The sequence below is a fragment of the Centropristis striata genome, chromosome 15, assembly GCF_030273125.1.
Source record: "Centropristis striata isolate RG_2023a ecotype Rhode Island chromosome 15, C.striata_1.0, whole genome shotgun sequence".
Classification (NCBI taxonomy): Eukaryota; Metazoa; Chordata; class Actinopteri; order Perciformes; family Serranidae; genus Centropristis; species Centropristis striata.
In genome coordinates this window covers 33,242,886-33,262,088 of record NC_081531.1, presented here as the reverse complement: position 1 = coordinate 33,262,088, position 19,203 = coordinate 33,242,886, and the positions used below count along the sequence as shown (strand labels likewise).

The 19,203-nt window shown below is 38.0% G+C and overlaps 2 protein-coding genes and 1 non-coding gene across 4 annotated transcripts in view; 2 read left to right on the top strand and 1 right to left on the bottom strand.

The window, feature by feature from the left end:
- c2cd2l (c2cd2 like) overlaps positions 1-11,553 on the bottom strand; it is a 33,058-nt gene extending 21,505 nt beyond the window's left edge. The window contains exons 1-2 of one of the 2 annotated variants that reach the window (XM_059352066.1): positions 11,179-11,553; positions 10,461-10,887 (exon numbers count right to left, since the gene is read on the bottom strand). In XM_059352066.1, the coding sequence (XP_059208049.1) occupies positions 10,461-10,811 (351 nt within the window). In that variant the 5' untranslated portion in view covers positions 10,812-10,887; positions 11,179-11,553. The remainder of the gene's footprint in view (positions 1-10,460; positions 10,888-11,178) is intronic. The other variant, XM_059352067.1, reaches the window with a different exon arrangement.
- trnae-cuc (transfer RNA glutamic acid (anticodon CUC)) lies at positions 8,560-8,631 on the top strand. The gene has a single exon. It is a non-coding gene; the product is annotated as a tRNA-Glu (tRNA).
- A 1,074-nt stretch (positions 11,554-12,627) lies between the features above and the next one.
- On the top strand, positions 12,628-17,985 carry dpagt1 (dolichyl-phosphate (UDP-N-acetylglucosamine) N-acetylglucosaminephosphotransferase 1 (GlcNAc-1-P transferase)). The gene is made up of 9 exons (XM_059351856.1): positions 12,628-13,083; positions 14,161-14,281; positions 14,362-14,575; positions 15,114-15,260; positions 16,083-16,167; positions 16,260-16,448; positions 16,555-16,642; positions 17,647-17,802; positions 17,891-17,985. The coding sequence occupies exons 1-9, from the start codon at positions 12,917-12,919 to the stop codon at positions 17,954-17,956; spliced, it is 1,233 nt and encodes a 410-aa protein (XP_059207839.1). The 5' UTR covers positions 12,628-12,916; the 3' UTR covers positions 17,957-17,985.
- Positions 17,986-19,203: the final 1,218 nt, after the last annotated feature.

Below are 19,203 nucleotides of genomic sequence, written 5' to 3'. Positions count from 1 at the left end.
GGCAGAATCTAACATACATTCTTTGGAAATTATAACAGTTACATTATTACATTCTTTAGCTTAAAATATAGTACATTAAAACTGTAACATAATGGGACAAGACTGCAAGCACTTCTGTGTTAATGCTGCATTCCAGACAACTTGGAAGTTAAACATTTTTGTTTTCCCGTTAGAAAAAGTGCCACAAAATAAAATGTATAATGAAATAACGCATCATTTTTCTTCCACTTTTTCATTTATATATGCATGGAGGCTGCAGTGCTGAGAGTTCAACTGTGTATATACAGTAAATACACATCACTTTGTTACAGTCATTCATGATATTTTTGGTCTTATGTTTGTCGTTAGGAACACTTTAAGGCTGTAAATTGAAAGTCTCAACTGGGAAATTCCGACTCCCAACATTTACTGGAACTCAGCTGAAGTATTTATGATCTCAATTCACTTTACAATTTTTTCAAGTGCTAGGCAATATAATCTCTATAAACAGATGGGAAAAGATTAGGAGATTGGAAGCCTTCTGGTTTCTTGTCTTTTCATTGTCCAAGTAGGGTTGACCAATCAGGTTTTAGCAACAGTCTGTGTGGAGTGTGGAAAATAGTTTTACAATAAATATTTCCACAACATTTAATTAAATCATGTCTCATAGACAAATGGGCAGACAGGCCAACTGCAGGGGATTAACATGTGTATTGCATGGCAATTAACTGAACTGGTTCCCAATCTACGTTTCTATTGTTTCTTTGAAGTTTATGTGTCTCACTACTTTCAATGTTTGGTTCCTGTATGTTAATCTCATTAAGACGCTACTTCACCTGTAACTTCCTCCTCTCTTTGATCATGTAAGGCTGAAATGTTGTATATAAGGAAGAAAGTTTACTTTGTCGTGAGAGATTGCTGAGAACTCTCTCCGTGCTGCACGTAACTAAAAGCTCTGATTGATCACACCGGCTCATTTCATTTTTCTTCAATATTTTGGGAAGAAACTGCATCTACAGGAGTTTTTCTGAATATGCAAAGAAACAATCCTGCTGTAGTTGTCTTCTCTCAACTGCAATTCTGTTCTTCTGCTAATCAGACTGTAAACATGACCGGCACACGGGAAGAGGAAGTCTTGACCCAGATATCAAGCAGCTACACTGGAACCCCAGAAATATTGGCCCACGGCACCGGAGGCTAAACTGCCTTCCAATGTTGGATGATGCATAATGTGAGTCTCCGATTTGAAAAGTCAAAGAGCCACCTGGAAGATTAATGCCTGCCATGGAAAGATTGTGAAATTCAACAAAAGTTTGGTGCTGTTAAAGTAAAACTGTCGGGTGAATTTGAATTTCATCAGCGCCTTGACTGGCATTCGTTTCCTGCACTGTCATTGCAAATGAGTGCTAAGTGCTTAACGTTCCCTGTCGTTAAGAAAAAAATCTACTTGAGCATAATCACAGGGCATTAATCATCTACTGGCAGCTCACAGCCAGAAAGGGAAGAAGTGGACTGTGGCCTCAAGCTAATCACCAGGCTCTTTATAATTGCAGATCTTGAATGGACAGGGAGCTTCCTTCCCTGCAGATGCACACTCGTATCCTCTATCAGTCCTCCTCTATCACTCAGTGACGATGGCTTGACATCATGTGTCAGCTGCAGATGCACACACAGTCTTATGATCTGCTGGTCTCAAGAGGCCAACTGGTTCAGTCTTTCGAGCCTCCTCCATGAAATAATCCAGCCAGAGACATCTGAATAGCTCCATATCAAGCGTGCCTGCCAAGGCAAGATTATATCCAGAGTCCTCTGCAGTAATACTTTAGCAGACAGACATTTTCTCCGGATAAACAACTGAGTCATGAAACAAGCTGCATCATGGATTACTGTCAAAAAGTGTGTGTGGTGCTTTTTATGCTGCCGAGCAAATTCAGGTGTCTCTAATCTCTCTGTTTTCATGTTTATATGGAACGACAGTGTGCAAATGATGCTCATGGCTCCTTTTTATTGCACATTAACCTTTGGATGCATGCAGCCCAATCACTATCATGCTTTAATTTGACTTGTTTGTAGGTATACAAGTAAATCTAGTGAACTGCTGACATCATGGAAATGTTTATGCAGCAAGTGGACACCCTTCTTTCGACATTGTTGCATGTAACCAGCTGCAATGAAGCCTTAGGCCAAATCCCTGGATTACAGAGATACAGGAAGAGTGAGCACGGAGGGGGTGGTGGGAGTCATTAGACTGGAGGTAGACTTGACATGTCTTCCACTCTGCTTTCACCCTGGGCTTGAAATTGTCTGGCAATTCCAGCTAAAAAAACCTTCAAGACAGAAGCTGAACTGCCACTAACACCTTGACTCTCGTCTCTATAAACCTAAAAGATGCTTTAGCTTTACCATTTTCTGCTGTTCACTACAGTTATATAACACCTCCCAACTGTGATGTCAGGATTCAACCCCCAGAAGCATTTTTTAGTCTCGTCTTGTTGTTCTGAATAGCGCACTTCAGGGGTCAGGGTGGGGTCCCCCCTCAGGGCGGACTGTGACGACACTAAACATCAGTGAAGCAGCATGAGCTGTTTTGTAAGCTAACAGCGTGTACATGGTCCCACATGAGTATTGGAGGGCTCCTGGCTTACGTGGCTCTCTGCTGCAGTGAGCAGAATATCGATGAGGACAGCAGACTCAGACATTTCAAATGGGTGTTATTGAAAACTACAGACAGTGACCCACTGACTTTTATAAAGTTGTCCTGATAAGATTGGGAGAAGATTGTGCAGAGGTAAAGTCAGATGAATACAAATACCCACAGCAAGGCTTCCTGTTCTGACTGCTACTGAAATATCAAATATCAAACACCTACTGTGCATGATATAATGTCATTCGAGCAGAAAAGATCCTGAAGTGAATATCGAGTTTCACAATGATCCACAGAGCAACAACCAATATGTATATAATGCCACAGATCCTCTTTGAGTGTTACATCCTTAACTGGACAGTTTAACCCATAAGAACCCATGGTGACACCCGTGTATCAAACACTTTAAATCTTCTAGAATCTCCCATATTCAGCTTTATGCTTCACCTAAACTCATTAAATCCCTAAGAGACATATACTGTGTTACTGGAAACAGAAATATGTAAAAGTAGCTAATTTTAAAAGCTTATTTTTTGCTACTAGGCTAAGTTTAAACCCATTTAACAATTCTAATCCATTAATAGTTGTGTCCTGTGTTGCATTTAACTTGTTCTGACCATACTTCCTGAACAAATTAAAGTCACAATTTTGATAAATGTTATGGACATGCAAAATAAAAAGGCACATTTGTGTCTCTGTAAGCAGAAAATGTGTCTAGTTTTTTTTTCTATTTTAAAATAAGAAATATCATAGACATAAATACCATAAACGCCCATTGTATATGTCATATCACAGAAATTTGACATTTAGGGGTAGTATTTTTTTTTTTTTAAACATCAGAAATGTGTTCTATGTGGTCCACTTATAGAACACATCCTTTAAGGATAAGTGGGTCTGGGTTCTTATGGGTTAAGACAGATGTCTTACATCAGCATTGCATAACCTATAGAAAGCCAGTGAAGCCAAGGATGCATTCATGGTATGTGTCTGATGGTGCAGCAATAGGCTTTGCAGGTTTGTGGGAGTCATTTAACCCTCTGAACTTCAAGCCCTTTCAGGATATGTTTTTGCTCTTTTTACATTTTACTCACTGTGGCCTGCAGCTCTGTGGAATCAGCACAATTATGGCTAAAAGTGGGAACAACTAAAAAATGTATTTTGTGCAGAAAAATACAGTTATAATGACATAATTATACATAATTTAATTATTACCATCATCTGCCAACCATCCTACCAACTGATGTTCTTCTTTTTAACTTAACCATTTAACAAGTGTCCTTGTTCTTGTTCTATTCTGTGTTTTTTTTCTATTGTTGTTTTTATTTATGCTACCTCAGTATTTTATTCTATTGTATTTTATTGTACTTGAATACCGAACTGCTGTGACAACCGAATTTCCCTTCGGGGATGAATAAAGTAATCTATCTATCTATCTATAAATCAAAAAAAGGAAAAAACGATGATTAAAGAAAAGAGAAAGAAAAACTGATTAATGACTATTTAAAAATAGGAATACAATTGAATTTATATATACAACACTTTTCCAAGTGCCCACAAGTGTCATGAATATTGAAAAAAAAATGGGTCCCCACATTTGATTTATTTGAACTATTTACATTTTTATAACCTCTCCTGTCCTCTCCTCTCTGCTCTGTGTAAACAGATTTTCAGTGAATATTTGTCATGTGATTGTTCGTCTCAGCAGAATCAATCATGGCTTCACAGTGTTGCTTAATTTAATGTATTTAAAAGGATCTAGTTAGGGTTAAATTGCCCATTCTGTGTGACGTCATGTTGTTATCTTTAACTCCCCAAGTACACATTATATTTCTACATTTTCTGTTTTCCGTCAGAGCATTTTTATGATCCCATTCATTTCACAGCAGCTGAAGACATGGAGGCACTGTGGCTTCTGAGCTTGTTGCAGGGAACACGCTATTAAATTCCCCAGTTGTAGGTAAATGCTTGTGTTTTGTTTTTTACCACCAGTTCCTTAAACTTTCTGTCCCAGATTTGTTTTTCTTCTTATGGCAGTGAGAGGCAGGGATGTTTAGTGTATCATCCACTCACTGTCTCACCGTTTCTCCAGAGTAAAGTCTGTTTCAACTCTTCCGCTGCAGGCAGCTGCATTTATATTCGGCATCCCCTGATCCCCTCTGAATACGGCCTAATACTTCCAGAAATATGACAGACATATTGGTATAAACGATATGGCATACTCTTTTATCTAATAAATATAAGTGCAGTCCATTTAATCTTGGCAAGAGAGCAAATAGGAGCATTCCCCAATATCCAATTAGTCTTTTTTTAAGTAGTTGCTGAGTAATTTCCTGTCAATCTAATCATCTATTCAGCTCTGCATTTGAATGATTTTATGGATAATACATACATCTAGCAATATTATACATATATATTTATATATATATTTCATGTACAATGATGATAATTATTCTACTACAATGATTCAAGTCTATTGGACTCGGCCTGCAGGGGAAAGGGTTTCATTTATTGCGCCAACTTTCTGTGCAGGCTCCTTCAACTCGCCTTTATTTGGATAAAATTCAACATAATTATTTAAAGACCCTCTGTCAGCATCCATCTTAAATGCCGCAGAAGTACTTAGGTTAATGATATAAAGGATTTGCAGTGTTAATCCCCACATGATGACACCGTAGCCGGATCTTGGTGCCGTGTTCCTACTCATGTTGTGCCGGATGTAGAAACATAATCAGGAAGTGCCAGTTAGAGGAGAATGCGAGTCTTTGGGAGCACAGTTTGGGCCGGCTGCTGTCGTGTCTTTTTTCAAAGTGGCCAGGGCAACATGTCTGGCAGGTGGCAGGTGCTCGATGTGTGTGGGAGGTTAGGAATGCGACGTGACTCGCTTGTGGCCACTTAATACTTAACTTATCTCTACAAGCAGGTTTTTACAGCCTGGTTTTTAGGGAAGAGGTGAATCCAGACCAACAAACAGAATGGCAGAGTTACCAGGCTATAATAACATGCTGCAATGTAACCATCTGAACCACAAGCTCTTTTTTTTTACCTAAAATGTTACCTAATCTTTTTGTGCATTAATACTAAAAAAAAAAACTAAGCTGGATTTCTCTGATAATTTTTTTTATTGTTTTTCAAAATTGGAATTTAAATTTAAATAAACAACACTTTTCCAAGTGCCCACAAGTGTGATGAATATTGGAATTTAAAAAAATTTGCTATAGAATATTGAACTATTTGCATTTTTACAACCTCTACTTGTCGCTGAGGAGCAGAATTTAATGTTTTTAACAGGATCTAGTTATTACCAATGTTGTTTTCTTTTGTTTTCAATGAGACATGTAGAATATAGTGATTTTGACAGAAATATCACAATTTTAAGCTTAATTTTGATTTTTTTTATCACGACAATAATGCTTGTATTTACAGTTTCTTTCTATAATAAACTGTGTATTTTTGGCGATATCTTAAAGAAAACATACATTTGGGACTCAGTATCATTTGTTATTTTTGGTGACATTTTAAATGACATGACATTGACATGTAGAATAATAATAACAATACTTTATCTAACGGAAACTTTCGTAACCTATGATCCGTTCAAAAACAGTAACAGTGTAAATGGACCTGCACTTATATAGCGCTTTTCTAATCGCTTTGCACTACAGACTGCGCTCATTCACCCTTTTACCCACACATTCATACTGGTGGCAGAGGCTACCCTGAACGGTGCCACCTGCCACCATTGGGAATTCATTCACACACAATGCAATAACCCAAAGCAATTTGGGGTTCAGTATCTTGCTCAAGGATACTTCGACATGTGGACTGCGACGGTCAGGGATCGAACCACCAACCCTTCGGTTGGGAGCCAACCGACTCTACCAACTGAGCCACAGCCGCCCCTTTTCTTTCTTCTCAGTGTACTTTCGGTGGTCTTTTAAATAAAACATATCTCAATCGTACACCACATAGTGGTGTTCAGAGGCTTGATCATGAACGCTGTAGAGACAAAACAAGCTACCAGACAGGAACTGTGTCTCTTTAATCACAAGGCCAGACTGAGTCCTGGAGGTATATCTATTCATGTTTGTGATTTGTTATCACAGTATCATTCAAAGTGTCATTAACAAACTCACAAGTGATTTGCATATGCCCCAGACACATTTAGAGAAACAGAATGCTCAGCACACTGCAGACACAATGACTAGCAGATATTTTATTGTGATGAGTTAGCTCAGGAAGCTTTGGCTCTCACTTTGGGTTCACAAACTAAACACCATATGGACAGACAGACGTGGACTGCTTGTCTCTGTCTCCTCCAACACTGACGCATTTACCCAGTCTGGAGAACTACACTGTAAAAAAAACTGTTGTTTTTACGGTAAAAAACCGGCAGCTGTGGTTGCCAGAACTTTACCGTAATAAATACGGTGCAACTTTTTCTAATATTACGGTAAAATGAAATTAGCACTGTTGATTTCACATTTAAGATTGCCATTTTATTCCATATTTTACCATAAAAAATAAAACGTTTTTCCATCAAAACAAACGCTGTTTGTCATATGGCAGATATGATTGACAAGAAAATATTTTATAAATGCTGCATAGATTAAACATTTTACCATTAAATATTACAGTATATTTTTGTTAGAGATATGGTGTTTAGTACATTTAACAGTGAGAAAATGTATTTTTACAAAAAATAAATGCTAAAAATTACAGTGATGGCTTGTAAATATGTTAGTATATTTTTTATATTCACTGTGCCAGTGTATTTTACAGTGAAGGAATGTATTTTTCAAAAAAAAAGTAAAAAAAATAATGTTTTGGCTGATATATACATTTAGGGTGTTTCATTGTTACTGAAACTGAATTAACCCATTTATCAATTTATGGTCTTTTACTGTCATGGTTTAACAGTTTTTCACCGTAAAATCTACAGACATTTTTAACAGTGTACACATACTTTATCACTGTGAGGTAAAAGTTTGGTGTCTTGTGGGTTTTTTTTACGCTTTTCATAAGCCTAAAGGTCAAACAATCACCATAGATCAAACTCTCGGAGGACCATGAAGGTATGAGGTTCTTACGTACGACAAACATCCACAGAAACCTTGTTTTTAAAAACCCTTAAAGGCCACTTGTCTCATATGTAAGCCTCCCTCTTGTGTTTTGTGCTGCTAATTAAGTAGCTGTGCTATGAACAACTTCAGCTCGGTTTTATTGTGATTTATTTTCATCTGTAAAACTTCATTAACTCTCATTCCAAGTTCACAGAAGGTTCACTCCAATGTTGTGGAGTTTCTTGGTAACTGAGAGCAACGAAGGTCACACTGGATCAAGTAATTAGGCCGTTGTAAGATAACTCAGCTGGCATGCTCCAATTCACCGGCATTTATCAAAGAGAAGCAGTTCCAAAGAATCACGCTGCTCTGCTCACTGACCTCTTATTACCGCCACAAAAAACACTTCACACCTGATGAAAACAGATCCCGCCGGTTTAATGCTGCATACCAAAACACATGTGGTATGCAGAGAAAATTCATACTGCACACAGCCTCCAGACCGTGAAGGATTCGTACAAAGAAGCAGTTTGTAACTACACATCCCAGGACAGACACATATCACATGTCCTCCTAATGCTTCAAGTTCTGAGAGACCAACAAAAACATTGTTGGACCTTGTTGGCATAGTTCGAAAATATGCTTTTTCTTGCAGACACTCTGAGAAGACAATCAATATTTCTTTCAGTTTCAGTTTTCTTTCATGCGACATTTCAAAATTTCACTGCAAATTCGCTTCAACTTTAATGTCGAAACATTCTGAGAAATTTGCAACTTTTTAACTATTAGAAAAAAGGGACAACCAACAACAATGTAACTTGCGTCCCAAAATAAACCATATTTTTTATTGCATTAGTGTTATACGAAAAAAAGATATCCCATATGATCTAGCCGCTAGGATTCCTGGTTCTCACCCAGGTGGCCCGGGTTCAACTCCCGGTATGGGAACTACAGTTTTCTCCCTTTAGGATGAATAAAGTAACTATCTATATAAATATTGCTGTTACCATCAGAACTGTGTTGGCAATTTTTACACCAGTAATTCAGAGAGGACATGTAAACTGCTATGATTCAAATTCTGTAAACGATTTACAGGTTACAGTAATAAAGCTTTTCTTCTTCTACGTCACATTTTCATTACTAAGCTGATGTTTAACTGCACAGTAATTAATTCTTAATTTCTCAAAATGTAAGTTGTCTGAAAATGACAATATTTACAGTCTCGGCAACAAAAAGCTGATGCCATGTTGCCAGCCTGGCAGCCACTTTTAAAGTGAGTGTTGAGCCCTTTTTTAAATTACAATATGCTATTTTTGAGTCGTTCATTTTGAGAGTAAAATCTGTCGTAAAATGATAAGAAATTATGCATCCTGAACTTTGACAGTTATGACAAGAACAGACTGTGACCTCGAGGATAATCACAGCCTCATGAAACTTTACAACCACAAACTAGAGACCTGGAGCATTCAGAATAATTATCTTTCCTAGGTATATAAACAATAAGGGGGTTTCTTAGTGGTTTAGTTGGAGTAGTTTTTGAAACTGAATCACAGCATAGATTGTTCTATGTTGTTCCAAAGGTCTGGGTGTATTGATGTAATTTATTCCGGAGGGGTTTTGGAAGTTTTTTTGTTTTTTTTAAATGCCTAATTCAGCACCAAATGTGTGCAACAAATGGTAAAACCCAAAAGACGCTGCAACAACTTATGAGGCATAGTTGAGCAGGAAAATTGACTTCAGAAATTTTTCAATTTACACATAACTAAGTCACTTTTATTAGAGATGTATGACCAGAACAACTTGACACACAGTGCTTTCAGATGATGTACACCACTTCTATGTGACTTACTATTTCCCCCTAAAAATCCCAGTCCCACCACCAATTCCCCTAATGTTAAGACGTTAAGTTGGATGGATAGATTTGCTGACTTTAAGTGCCTTTAAGGATATTTCTTTCCAGACTGATATGCAACACTTGCACCATGACTGACTGAGTATTTCTCCACTTGAACAGCTGAGGGGAGGCTCTCAATCAGCCACGGTGAGGCGACACCTTATGAATCAGAATCGAGTGCTGTTTTGGTGTTCACGTTCGCTCTGTGGATTGATCTGACCCCTTTAAACTCCCCGCCAACTCATCTCTCAGTCAGCACACACACAGAAACACACAGTTTCTGAGTGGGGGTGAAAAGGATCCATCTCCTCTTCCAGTGCTCAGAGGAAACATCAGACTGTGTGGCAGACTTTGATTCACACACATCAAAGGAACTATTTAAAGGAGAACGACCTTTAGAAACTTACGATAAACTGGACTACCAACCTGAGTACTCACTGAAACTGAGATTTTCTGAGTGAAGTAATTACCTTACTGCAGATTTAATCCAATTTGATTAACTTTAGCTGCACGAAAGATGAGACAACCATCTTTCCTTCGAACACATCCATTTCCCCCCACAGGCAGGGGTACCAGACTATTTTTGTGAGGTGTGGGTGTTCATACTGAGGCTACGCTGACTGGTCTTGCCTCTCCGCTCTTATGTGCATTGATTCAGAGCTGTTACGCAACGCTCTGCCCCCCATCCTCTCACCGATTAGACACTCCAACTCCCACACCTCCACCTCCCTGCCTACACACACTTCCAGCATACATGGGCACACCGACTGTATCGGCATGCTTAACTATTTATGCCCCTGCTTAATGGAGTAACCTTAGGCGTGCTCCTCTCGCCGTCATGTTTATTCAGCTCTCCCTTTGCAACATGATTTGTGCTACTCACCCCGTGCCTGCAGGCTTGCTCGTTCAGAGCTCTGACCCAGGATCTCTGCCAGTGCTCCCTAAAGGACTTGAAGGACAGCAGAGAGGTCAGCAAGCCTTTAACCCCGGCCTCAGATGCAGGTCCTCCATCCCGGCCTGAGCGGAGCTTCATGAGGAAGCCCCACACGCTTCCAACCTGGGGCTGTGTGAGGCAGAGCTGTGGTTCCCTCCTGTCCTGCTTGGCGGTCTTCCAGGTGGACCTCCACACCCGCAGCACGGTCAGCAAGTACTGGAACAGCCATCCCAGCACAATGAGCAAGGAGGTCAGGAAGAGACCCACCAGACACAGCCAGCCCAAGTCCTGGAGCTCCATCACCGCCTCCTGGAGCCTCTCATATCACCAGGTCCAGATGGGAATATCAGGACAGAGCAGATCAGCTCCCTGTAGCCTGTGAGTGGCAGCAGAAGACAGTCCTGATTCAACGTGTAATAACAAGTTATAACTTAGGTATAACCCAGAATACACAGATTATACACTGAATTGTGACTATGACCACTTTAACTTTAATTATCTTGCTTTAAATCACAGAGTGTGCGCATTATATGAAACCCGTGAACTAAAAAAACTGCGTTCACGTTACGTCGACATCTGAGGATGAATTGGCAAAGAGGACGGTGCAGCGCAGGTTAACGACAAAACTCAGGGATAATTAATAATAGTAGCTTCATATGAAACCTACCGTTTAACTTAAACAGTCCGAGCTGGAGGCTGCAGGGAATAGAAAGCAAGGCATCGGTAACATGAAGCTGGCTCCATGACCATATGCTGCCGACAGCAAATGTCCCATCTCCGAGTCCTCAGCGGGATTATTTATGACTGAATGTCTCTCTGCTCTCGTTTATCGATTCAAAATGAAGCCCTCTGCTCTCTCTCGGTGCATTACAGACTCCAGTGGGTTTCAAATCTCCGCTGGTGGTACCCTCCTACCTCTGTAACCTCTCCTCTATGATGATTTGACTGAGAATCAGCAGCGGCCCACAGGTGGCGCTGCAGGGCACACACGCAACAGTAAAAGGGAAGTGGACGGCGGAGCCTTCAAAATAAAAGCAGAAAAACAAAACCTTAAAAGAATACATTTATTTTATTTTTGCTGTACCTATCCACAAGCCAGCAAGCCGGGGTTATATTTTAATTTTAATACATCTTTTTCCAACTGGGCCCTGCAATACATAATCCTGTGACTTGTAGAAGAAAGTGTGCATAATCCCCAGTAAAATTGTGTTTAGTTAAATATCCAATTTTACACACAGAAAACCGGGGGCCCGGTATAATTAATACAGCTTAAGTGTAGAGGGCTGGAGGTGTACAGATTGTTATTGTCTGTATCAGTGTCTGTATTCCTTCAACCTAAATTATCTGTCTCTTCATTTGTATTTGTAAAGAAGAGCAAAATTATGCATAGTTTCTACTGTTAGAGGTCACCTTGAATTTGTAAAATGTTGAATGTTTTTTATAACCTAATATGACATAATATTATTTTATATATGTATATATTTTTTTCAGATTTAATATTGGTGCATAATTGATTATAAATTGTATTTCCACATCCTTGATATTCTTCCTCCATATTGTAACATGTCAGTTATGCCTCCCTCCTGAAATAGAGAGAAAGAAAGAAAGAAAGAAAAAAAAGAAAGAAAGAAAGAAAGAAAGAAAGAAAGAAAGAAAGAAAGAAAGGAAAAGTGAAAGACAGAGAAAAAAAGACTGAGAGAAAGAAAAAGAAAAAAGCAAGACAGAAAGAGAAAGAAAAAGAAAAAGAAAGAAAGAAAGAAAGAAAGAAACTATTACTATTTATAATAGACTGTATACAAAATACATATAAACCACAGAAGAAGATCACTTCCGTGTCAATACCATATTGGCCGGAAGCTTTTAAAGATAAAAGCTTGTTTCGTGTTTGTCAAGTGAGCGGCTCCGGTGTAGAAGACAGCGCTCCTAAAATACATCAATTAAAGTTATATATATTTTACAAATTATAAGTAAAAAAATTTGATTGGCAATGTAATAATTCACAAATAATTGTGATGCAATCATTTCAGGAGCTTATTTTAATAATAATAATAAAAGCCGCAGACATTTTATTTTGAAGCGCTTGAGCGGAAGTAGCAGGTCACTGTAACTGTGTGGGTTTAATGGTTAAAGTGTTATCAGACGTGGAGTTTAGACAAGCAGGCAGTTAGCAGATATTAGCATCAATAACACGGAATGAAAGATGGTATGGAGTGCCATTAGGACTCATGGACTTATTTCTCTTTGACACCGGGAGCACGAAGATGTATTTCTGTCTAAAAACAACGATATGACGATCTGTTTTTACCTCAGTGAAGACAGTCATAGCTCAGTCAGATCGCCTGGAGAGGTTCACGTCAGATTAGCTAGAAACGTGATTTGAACTGTCAGAAAACGGAGCCACCGAAATGCCTGAAAACATGTCACCTGTCCCCGTCCTGCCGCTGGTGATCAACTGTTTTCTGTCTGTCCTCGGCTGTATGGCCACATTAAAACTCATTCCTGCTTTCAAAGACCATTTCATCTCAGCCAGGCTGTTCGGAATGGACCTAAACAAAACCTCCAAAAAGGAAGTGTGAGTCATTTCTCTTTCATCTATGCTTTGTTTGTAAATATGTGCCCCAATTCTCGCCTTGATTCTCTTCTTCCTTCACTATTATTATTATCCCAGTCAGTATTTATCTTTATCTTCGTGTGCAATACGTATTGCATTTTACAACTATTTTACTTTCTGCCTTCAAATATTCTACAATATTATTAATAATATTATTATCTCTAACACTGTTCTGGATTGAGTTTATATTACTATTTTATTCTATTTTATTTTATTGTTTTTACTGTTTTTAGTATTTTATTGTTTTCATTGTTTTTATTGTCTTATTTATACCTATTTGTGTATGATTTATTCTATTTTAATAACTGTACAGCACTTTGGTCAACTGAGGTTGTTTTTAAATGTGCTCTATAAATAAACTTTGACTTGACTTGACTTGACTACAATATACACTGATACTCAGTGGTGAAATGCAACTAAGTCCATTTACTGAAGTGCTGTACTAAAGTACACATTTGAGGTACGTGTACTTAGTTGATTTTTCTTTCTATGCAACTTTATACTTCTACTCTACTACATTTTGAGGCAAATATTGTACTTTTTACTCCACTACATTTAGCTGCATCATCTGCATCTACTTACATCTTAAGTAGTTAGCTCCATCTGGACAATATTAAAATGATACTTACATAAATGCATAAAAATGATAATAAAATAATATATTTAGAATATATATATAACAATATGAGTGGGTCCATTCTGCATAACGAGTCCTTTACTTTTGATACTTTAAGTATATGTTTTGATGCTGATAATTTTGTACTTTCAACTCTGCTGATATTCACATTTCATACTGCCAACACTGCTTACAATACTTCTTATTCAGCAGTGCTGTTACCTTCTGTCTTTTTTATATTGTATTCTTGTGTATTTTATTATTTTTCTGACTAGTATTTTATAGTATTGTACTGTTGCTTGCACTGCTTGTACATAGCATTTCTAAATATTTTTTCATATACTTTATTGTAAAGTGAACTCCCACCGCATTTTAATGTACTTGTACAATGACAATAAATATATTTGATCTTATCTTTGCAGCCCAGAGTCCCAAGGAGTCATCAGTGGGACAGTTTTCCTCATCATCCTCTTCTGCTTCATCCCAGTGCCTTTCCTTAGCTGCTTTGTAGGAGATCAGTGCATGGGCTTCCCACACGATGAGGTGGGTCAAATGATGAATAGTAAACCTGCACCTGTCTGTTTTCTCTCACATCTGAACTCTGTGTTGTTGTTTTTGCTCAGTTTGTGCAGCTGATTGGTGCACTTCTTGCCATCTGCTGCATGATCTTCCTGGGCTTTGCTGATGATGTGCTGAACTTGCGATGGAGACACAAGCTCCTGCTCCCCACCATGGCTTCCCTGCCGCTGCTCATGGTGTATTTCACTAACTTCGGCAACACGGTCATCGTGGTGCCGAAGCCCTTCAGAGCCCTGCTGGGGCTGCACTTGGATCTGGGTGAGTTGTGCTCTTGTTTGCAGCATTGTCGTTTTTCTATTCCAGTCACATCCTCCAGCTCCTTCTGGGGGACCCCAAGATGTTCCCAGGCCAGATAACACATGATATTTTTTAAGTCTCGTCTCAAGACCCATTTTTATTCCTTGGCTTTTTAACACTGCGTGAGTTTTGTGGTCCTCTGTGTCTTTTATTTATTTTATTTATTTTACTACTTTTAACTGCGTCTTTTATTTTATTTTACTATGTTTATCTGTTTGATTGTATTGTTTTATTTATGGCATCATTTTAGATTTATACACTTATTATTTATTGCTGATTGGTATATGGAATTGTTTGTTTTATTGTTGATTTTATGTACAGCACTTTGGAGACGTTTGTGTTGTTTAAATGTGCTATACAAATAAAGGGGGATTGGATTGGATTGGATGATATCTTGAGCATGATCTTTGTCTCGGCTACTAATTTTCAACTGAAGGTGAATTATGACACTGCTGTTACATTCATGTTCAGTAACGATATGATTTGTGATCTTCTGCAGGTATCCTTTACTACGTCTACATGGGAATGCTTGCAGTATTCTGCACTAATGCCATCAACATTCTGGCAGGCATAAATGGCATCGAGTCAGGTCAAGCACTGTTTATCTCCGGCTCCATCATCATCTTCAACCTGCTGGAGCTCAGTGGTGTGTGGCTGTTTCCCTTTGTTATCATCAGCATTAAAGCTCACAGCATCTATACGGCTAGATATGAGTGTACTGGACGTAGAATTTACCCTCTGAACCCCAACACGCCGTTTCAGAGCGTTTTTTGCTCTTTTTACATTTTACTCACTGTGGCCTTGTACATCACTGCAATATACTGTATCTAATTAGTCCTGCACATCTATGGAATCAGCACAATCATGCCTAGAAAAAGAAACACTTTTCCAAGTGCCCAAAAGTGTCATAAATATTGGAAAAAGAAATTGGGTCTGTACATGCTATACGTATTGAACTGTTTGCACTTTTACAACGTCTCCTGTCCTCTCCTCTCTGCTCTGTGTAAACAGTTTGCAGATCTGTCTGATTTTCAATGAATATTTTTCAAATGACAGTTTGTCTCGGCAGAATCAATCATGTCTTCACAGTGTCACTGAGGAGAAGAGAATTTAATTATTTTAACAAGATCTATTTATTCCAAACAGTTTATTTTTTATTTTGGTTACTTTTTCCAACTTTCGTAACCTATGATCCATTTAAGGACTGTCGTAAAGTTCCAATTTTGATGATAATGCCCTTTTACAGTTTCTTTCTGTGATAACTGTATTTTTGGTGATCTCCTACAGAAAACATACAATTCAGAGGGTTAAATGAGAAAAAATAGTTTAGGAATAAATGTGGAATTATTGTATCACACTGTGATACTGAACCTGTGATCCTTTTTAGGCTATGTGATTTATGAAGGTTTTACAAATGCTGAACAAGTTTCATCTGATACTTGTTTTGTTGTGTTCTCTTATTCATCAGGAGATTACCGTGACGACCACGTGTTCTCCCTCTACTTCATGATACCATTCTTCTTCACCACATTAGCACTTTTTTACCACAATTGGTAAGTTAAACACCAGAGGCTGTTTTATGAAAAATGTTCTCTTTGCATATAACATATAATATCCTGTCAACTTACAACCCATTTTGTCACAGGTACCCCTCGTCTGTGTTTGTGGGAGACACTTTCTGCTACTTTGCTGGGATGACCTTCGCTGTTGTCGGTATCTTGGGACACTTCAGCAAAACGATGCTGTTGTTCTTTATTCCTCAAGTGGTGAACTTCATCTACTCCTTGCCTCAGCTCTTTCATGTTATCCCCTGTCCCAGACATCGACTCCCAAGGTAACACATTTGAAATTTGAATTTGATATATTTTGATTCATTATATAAACTAATTATTTAATCTCAATGTCGTACATTCTTCCTTTTGTTTTTGTCCCAATGAAAGGCTGAATCCAGACACGGGCAAATTGGGAATGAGCTACTCTAAATTCAAAAGAAAGGACCTCTCTCAATTAGGACATCTCATTCTGAAGGTAAAGCTCTTGCTGTTATTGTTTCTCTTTTTTAATAATTGCTTAATCATTTTGTCTCAAAATATTTTGTTGGAAAAGCCTTTCTGTCATCTGCTCTACTAAAACCCCAATTCCAAGAAAGTTTGGACTTTTAAAATGTTAATAAAACTCATAAAGATAATTTGCTAATCCTTTGTTACATATATTTAAAAGCTATACAAGTACAATGTATTTAACCTCTTAAAACCCACCTGCCTGCCAGCAGGGAGAGGCAGAGTTAGGCTTTTTGTTTGTTTCGAATGGATGTATTTTAGCCATATTTACCCTAAACAAACGTAATTGCAGAAATGATGAAATGTGACCTTTCAAATGAAGCCTTGTACATGCAGTTCTCCAGTTACATTTTTTTTTGGTCTAATCATAAATCTTCTCTTACCCCTGAACCTACCCAGGGAGGTGGATTTCAAGAGGTTAATGTTCAATCTGATAACCTTTTGTTTTGTAAATATAAACTCTGAATTCTGGCATTGCGTCCCAACTTCTCTGGAATCTGTGTTGTATTTAATAAAGATAATTAAAATGGTCAAAAAATAATATATATATATAATTTTTTTTAATGATAATGAAAAACTGAGAATATTCTGCAAAACTGCTGTTTTACTTGCCAATTTATCAAAACTATTAAAGTTCGTCTGAGGATTTTAATTACATTTTCTGACTCTCCACTAACCATAATCATCTAATTGTTTCTGCTCTATTTGTCAATTAAGTAGCACATAACATCAATGCACAACAAGCAAGTGGATCACAGACTGATTAAACTGAATTTAATTCCTCAGATATTCAAACAGAATTGACATTTTGTTTGACTTCATCATATTATTATTTGAATTGCTGAGGTCTTGCACTAGGTTAAACCAGCCTGTAGTCCGTATTGTGGGTAAACACAGTTGGGGCAGACCAGTTTTTGGCTTCCTGCTGTGTTCATTGGTCGATAACAATAATGTGTCTATGATCCTCAACAGGTGGCAGAGTTATTAAAGCTGCTAGAGGTGCGAAGGGGCCAGGAGGGAGATGATGAATTTATTGAGTGCAACAACATGACCTTAATAAATCTGGCACTGAAATTACTCGGGCCCACCCATGAGAGAAACCTCACAGTCATCATGCTCATGATACAGGTACAACAAAGCAGCTGCTGCAGCCAAATACGCCTCGAATAATCTTTGTGAATGTTTGAGTGGATGCTCATTTCCGTGTCTCTGCCAGGTTATGGGGAGCGCAGTGGCCTTTGGGATCCGTTATCATCTGGTGCGTCTCTTCTACGACGTCTAGACATCATTCAAGGAGAGAGGAGCGAAGAACGCTGACTGAAAAAATGTGACGTTGTTTTATGGGACTATTTTACAAGCTCATGGTTCATCTGCCTTTTGATAGATTCCATTACCTCACTGTTACTTTTTTTTTTTGCCCGACGCTACCTGCAGCAAAAACCCGGAGCAAGATTAAAAGCTATATTCCCCTTCACAGATCATTTTGGCATACAGTGTATAAGCATAAACTGTAAATTCCTGTTATTACAAGCATGAAAAGGTAACTTAATGATCTTGTGTGTCCAGCCTGAAAGTATATTTTTGTACTTGTGTTTTTTAAAGGAAAGTACAGTAAGAGGGGATGACTTTCAGTCAACATCAATGGCTGACTGCTACTAAACTGTTACCATTTGATAACAAATGGATGTAAAAGTGCCCAAAAAAATTATAAAAAATATTCACTCATTTCTTGAATGTGCTGTCGAAGCAAACATCTACGCCCTCACACTTCATTTCCCATGACTATCAATCCATGCAACCTTAATATTATAAAATAACAAGTTAATATATATTTTTTGTTTTTTGTTTTTACCTCTAAAGAAACGCACACAGAATGGTCATTGTGAAGGAAAACAGTGAAGAGATAAGGAGGCGATTATCAATCTGACTATAAACAGAGGGGATATTAGAAGAGATGAAGTGGGATTTTGGTGTCTGGGTTGTTGAAAAAGTTTCTTAAGTTCTCTGGAAGGTGAAGGGTGACCTAATGAGAGTAATGATATTTGATTGTATATACCTTTCTTGGTATCATTGGATATATAGCTGTATTTTTATGAATGCATTTTTCTCACTCAAGGGTTCAGCAGGCGTCAATGTGAAGTAAAGTGGCACTGGACTTTTTTGCTTATAGGAGCTATGAGAGAGAAACTGTTTACTGTTCAGATGGAAGCCTCAAATTGAGAAATAAAAGCTGAGAAAATTAAAATATAAGATTGTGCCATCAGTATTCAGTTTCTTATTTAGAATCAGAAATAAAGCAGTGTATAAATACTTGACAAAGTTATTATCAGCTAAATGTATGAGTCATAAAAAGGAAATATTTAGGGCCCGAGCAGGCAACGACCTGCGAGGTCCCTATTGTATTTCGAATGATTATTATTATTTTTTTATTATTCTCGTACCCAAATGATCGCATTTTTCACTGCCTGAACATACCCAAAAAAACTCATGAAACTTGAAACTTGAACTTATATGAAAATATAAGTCACA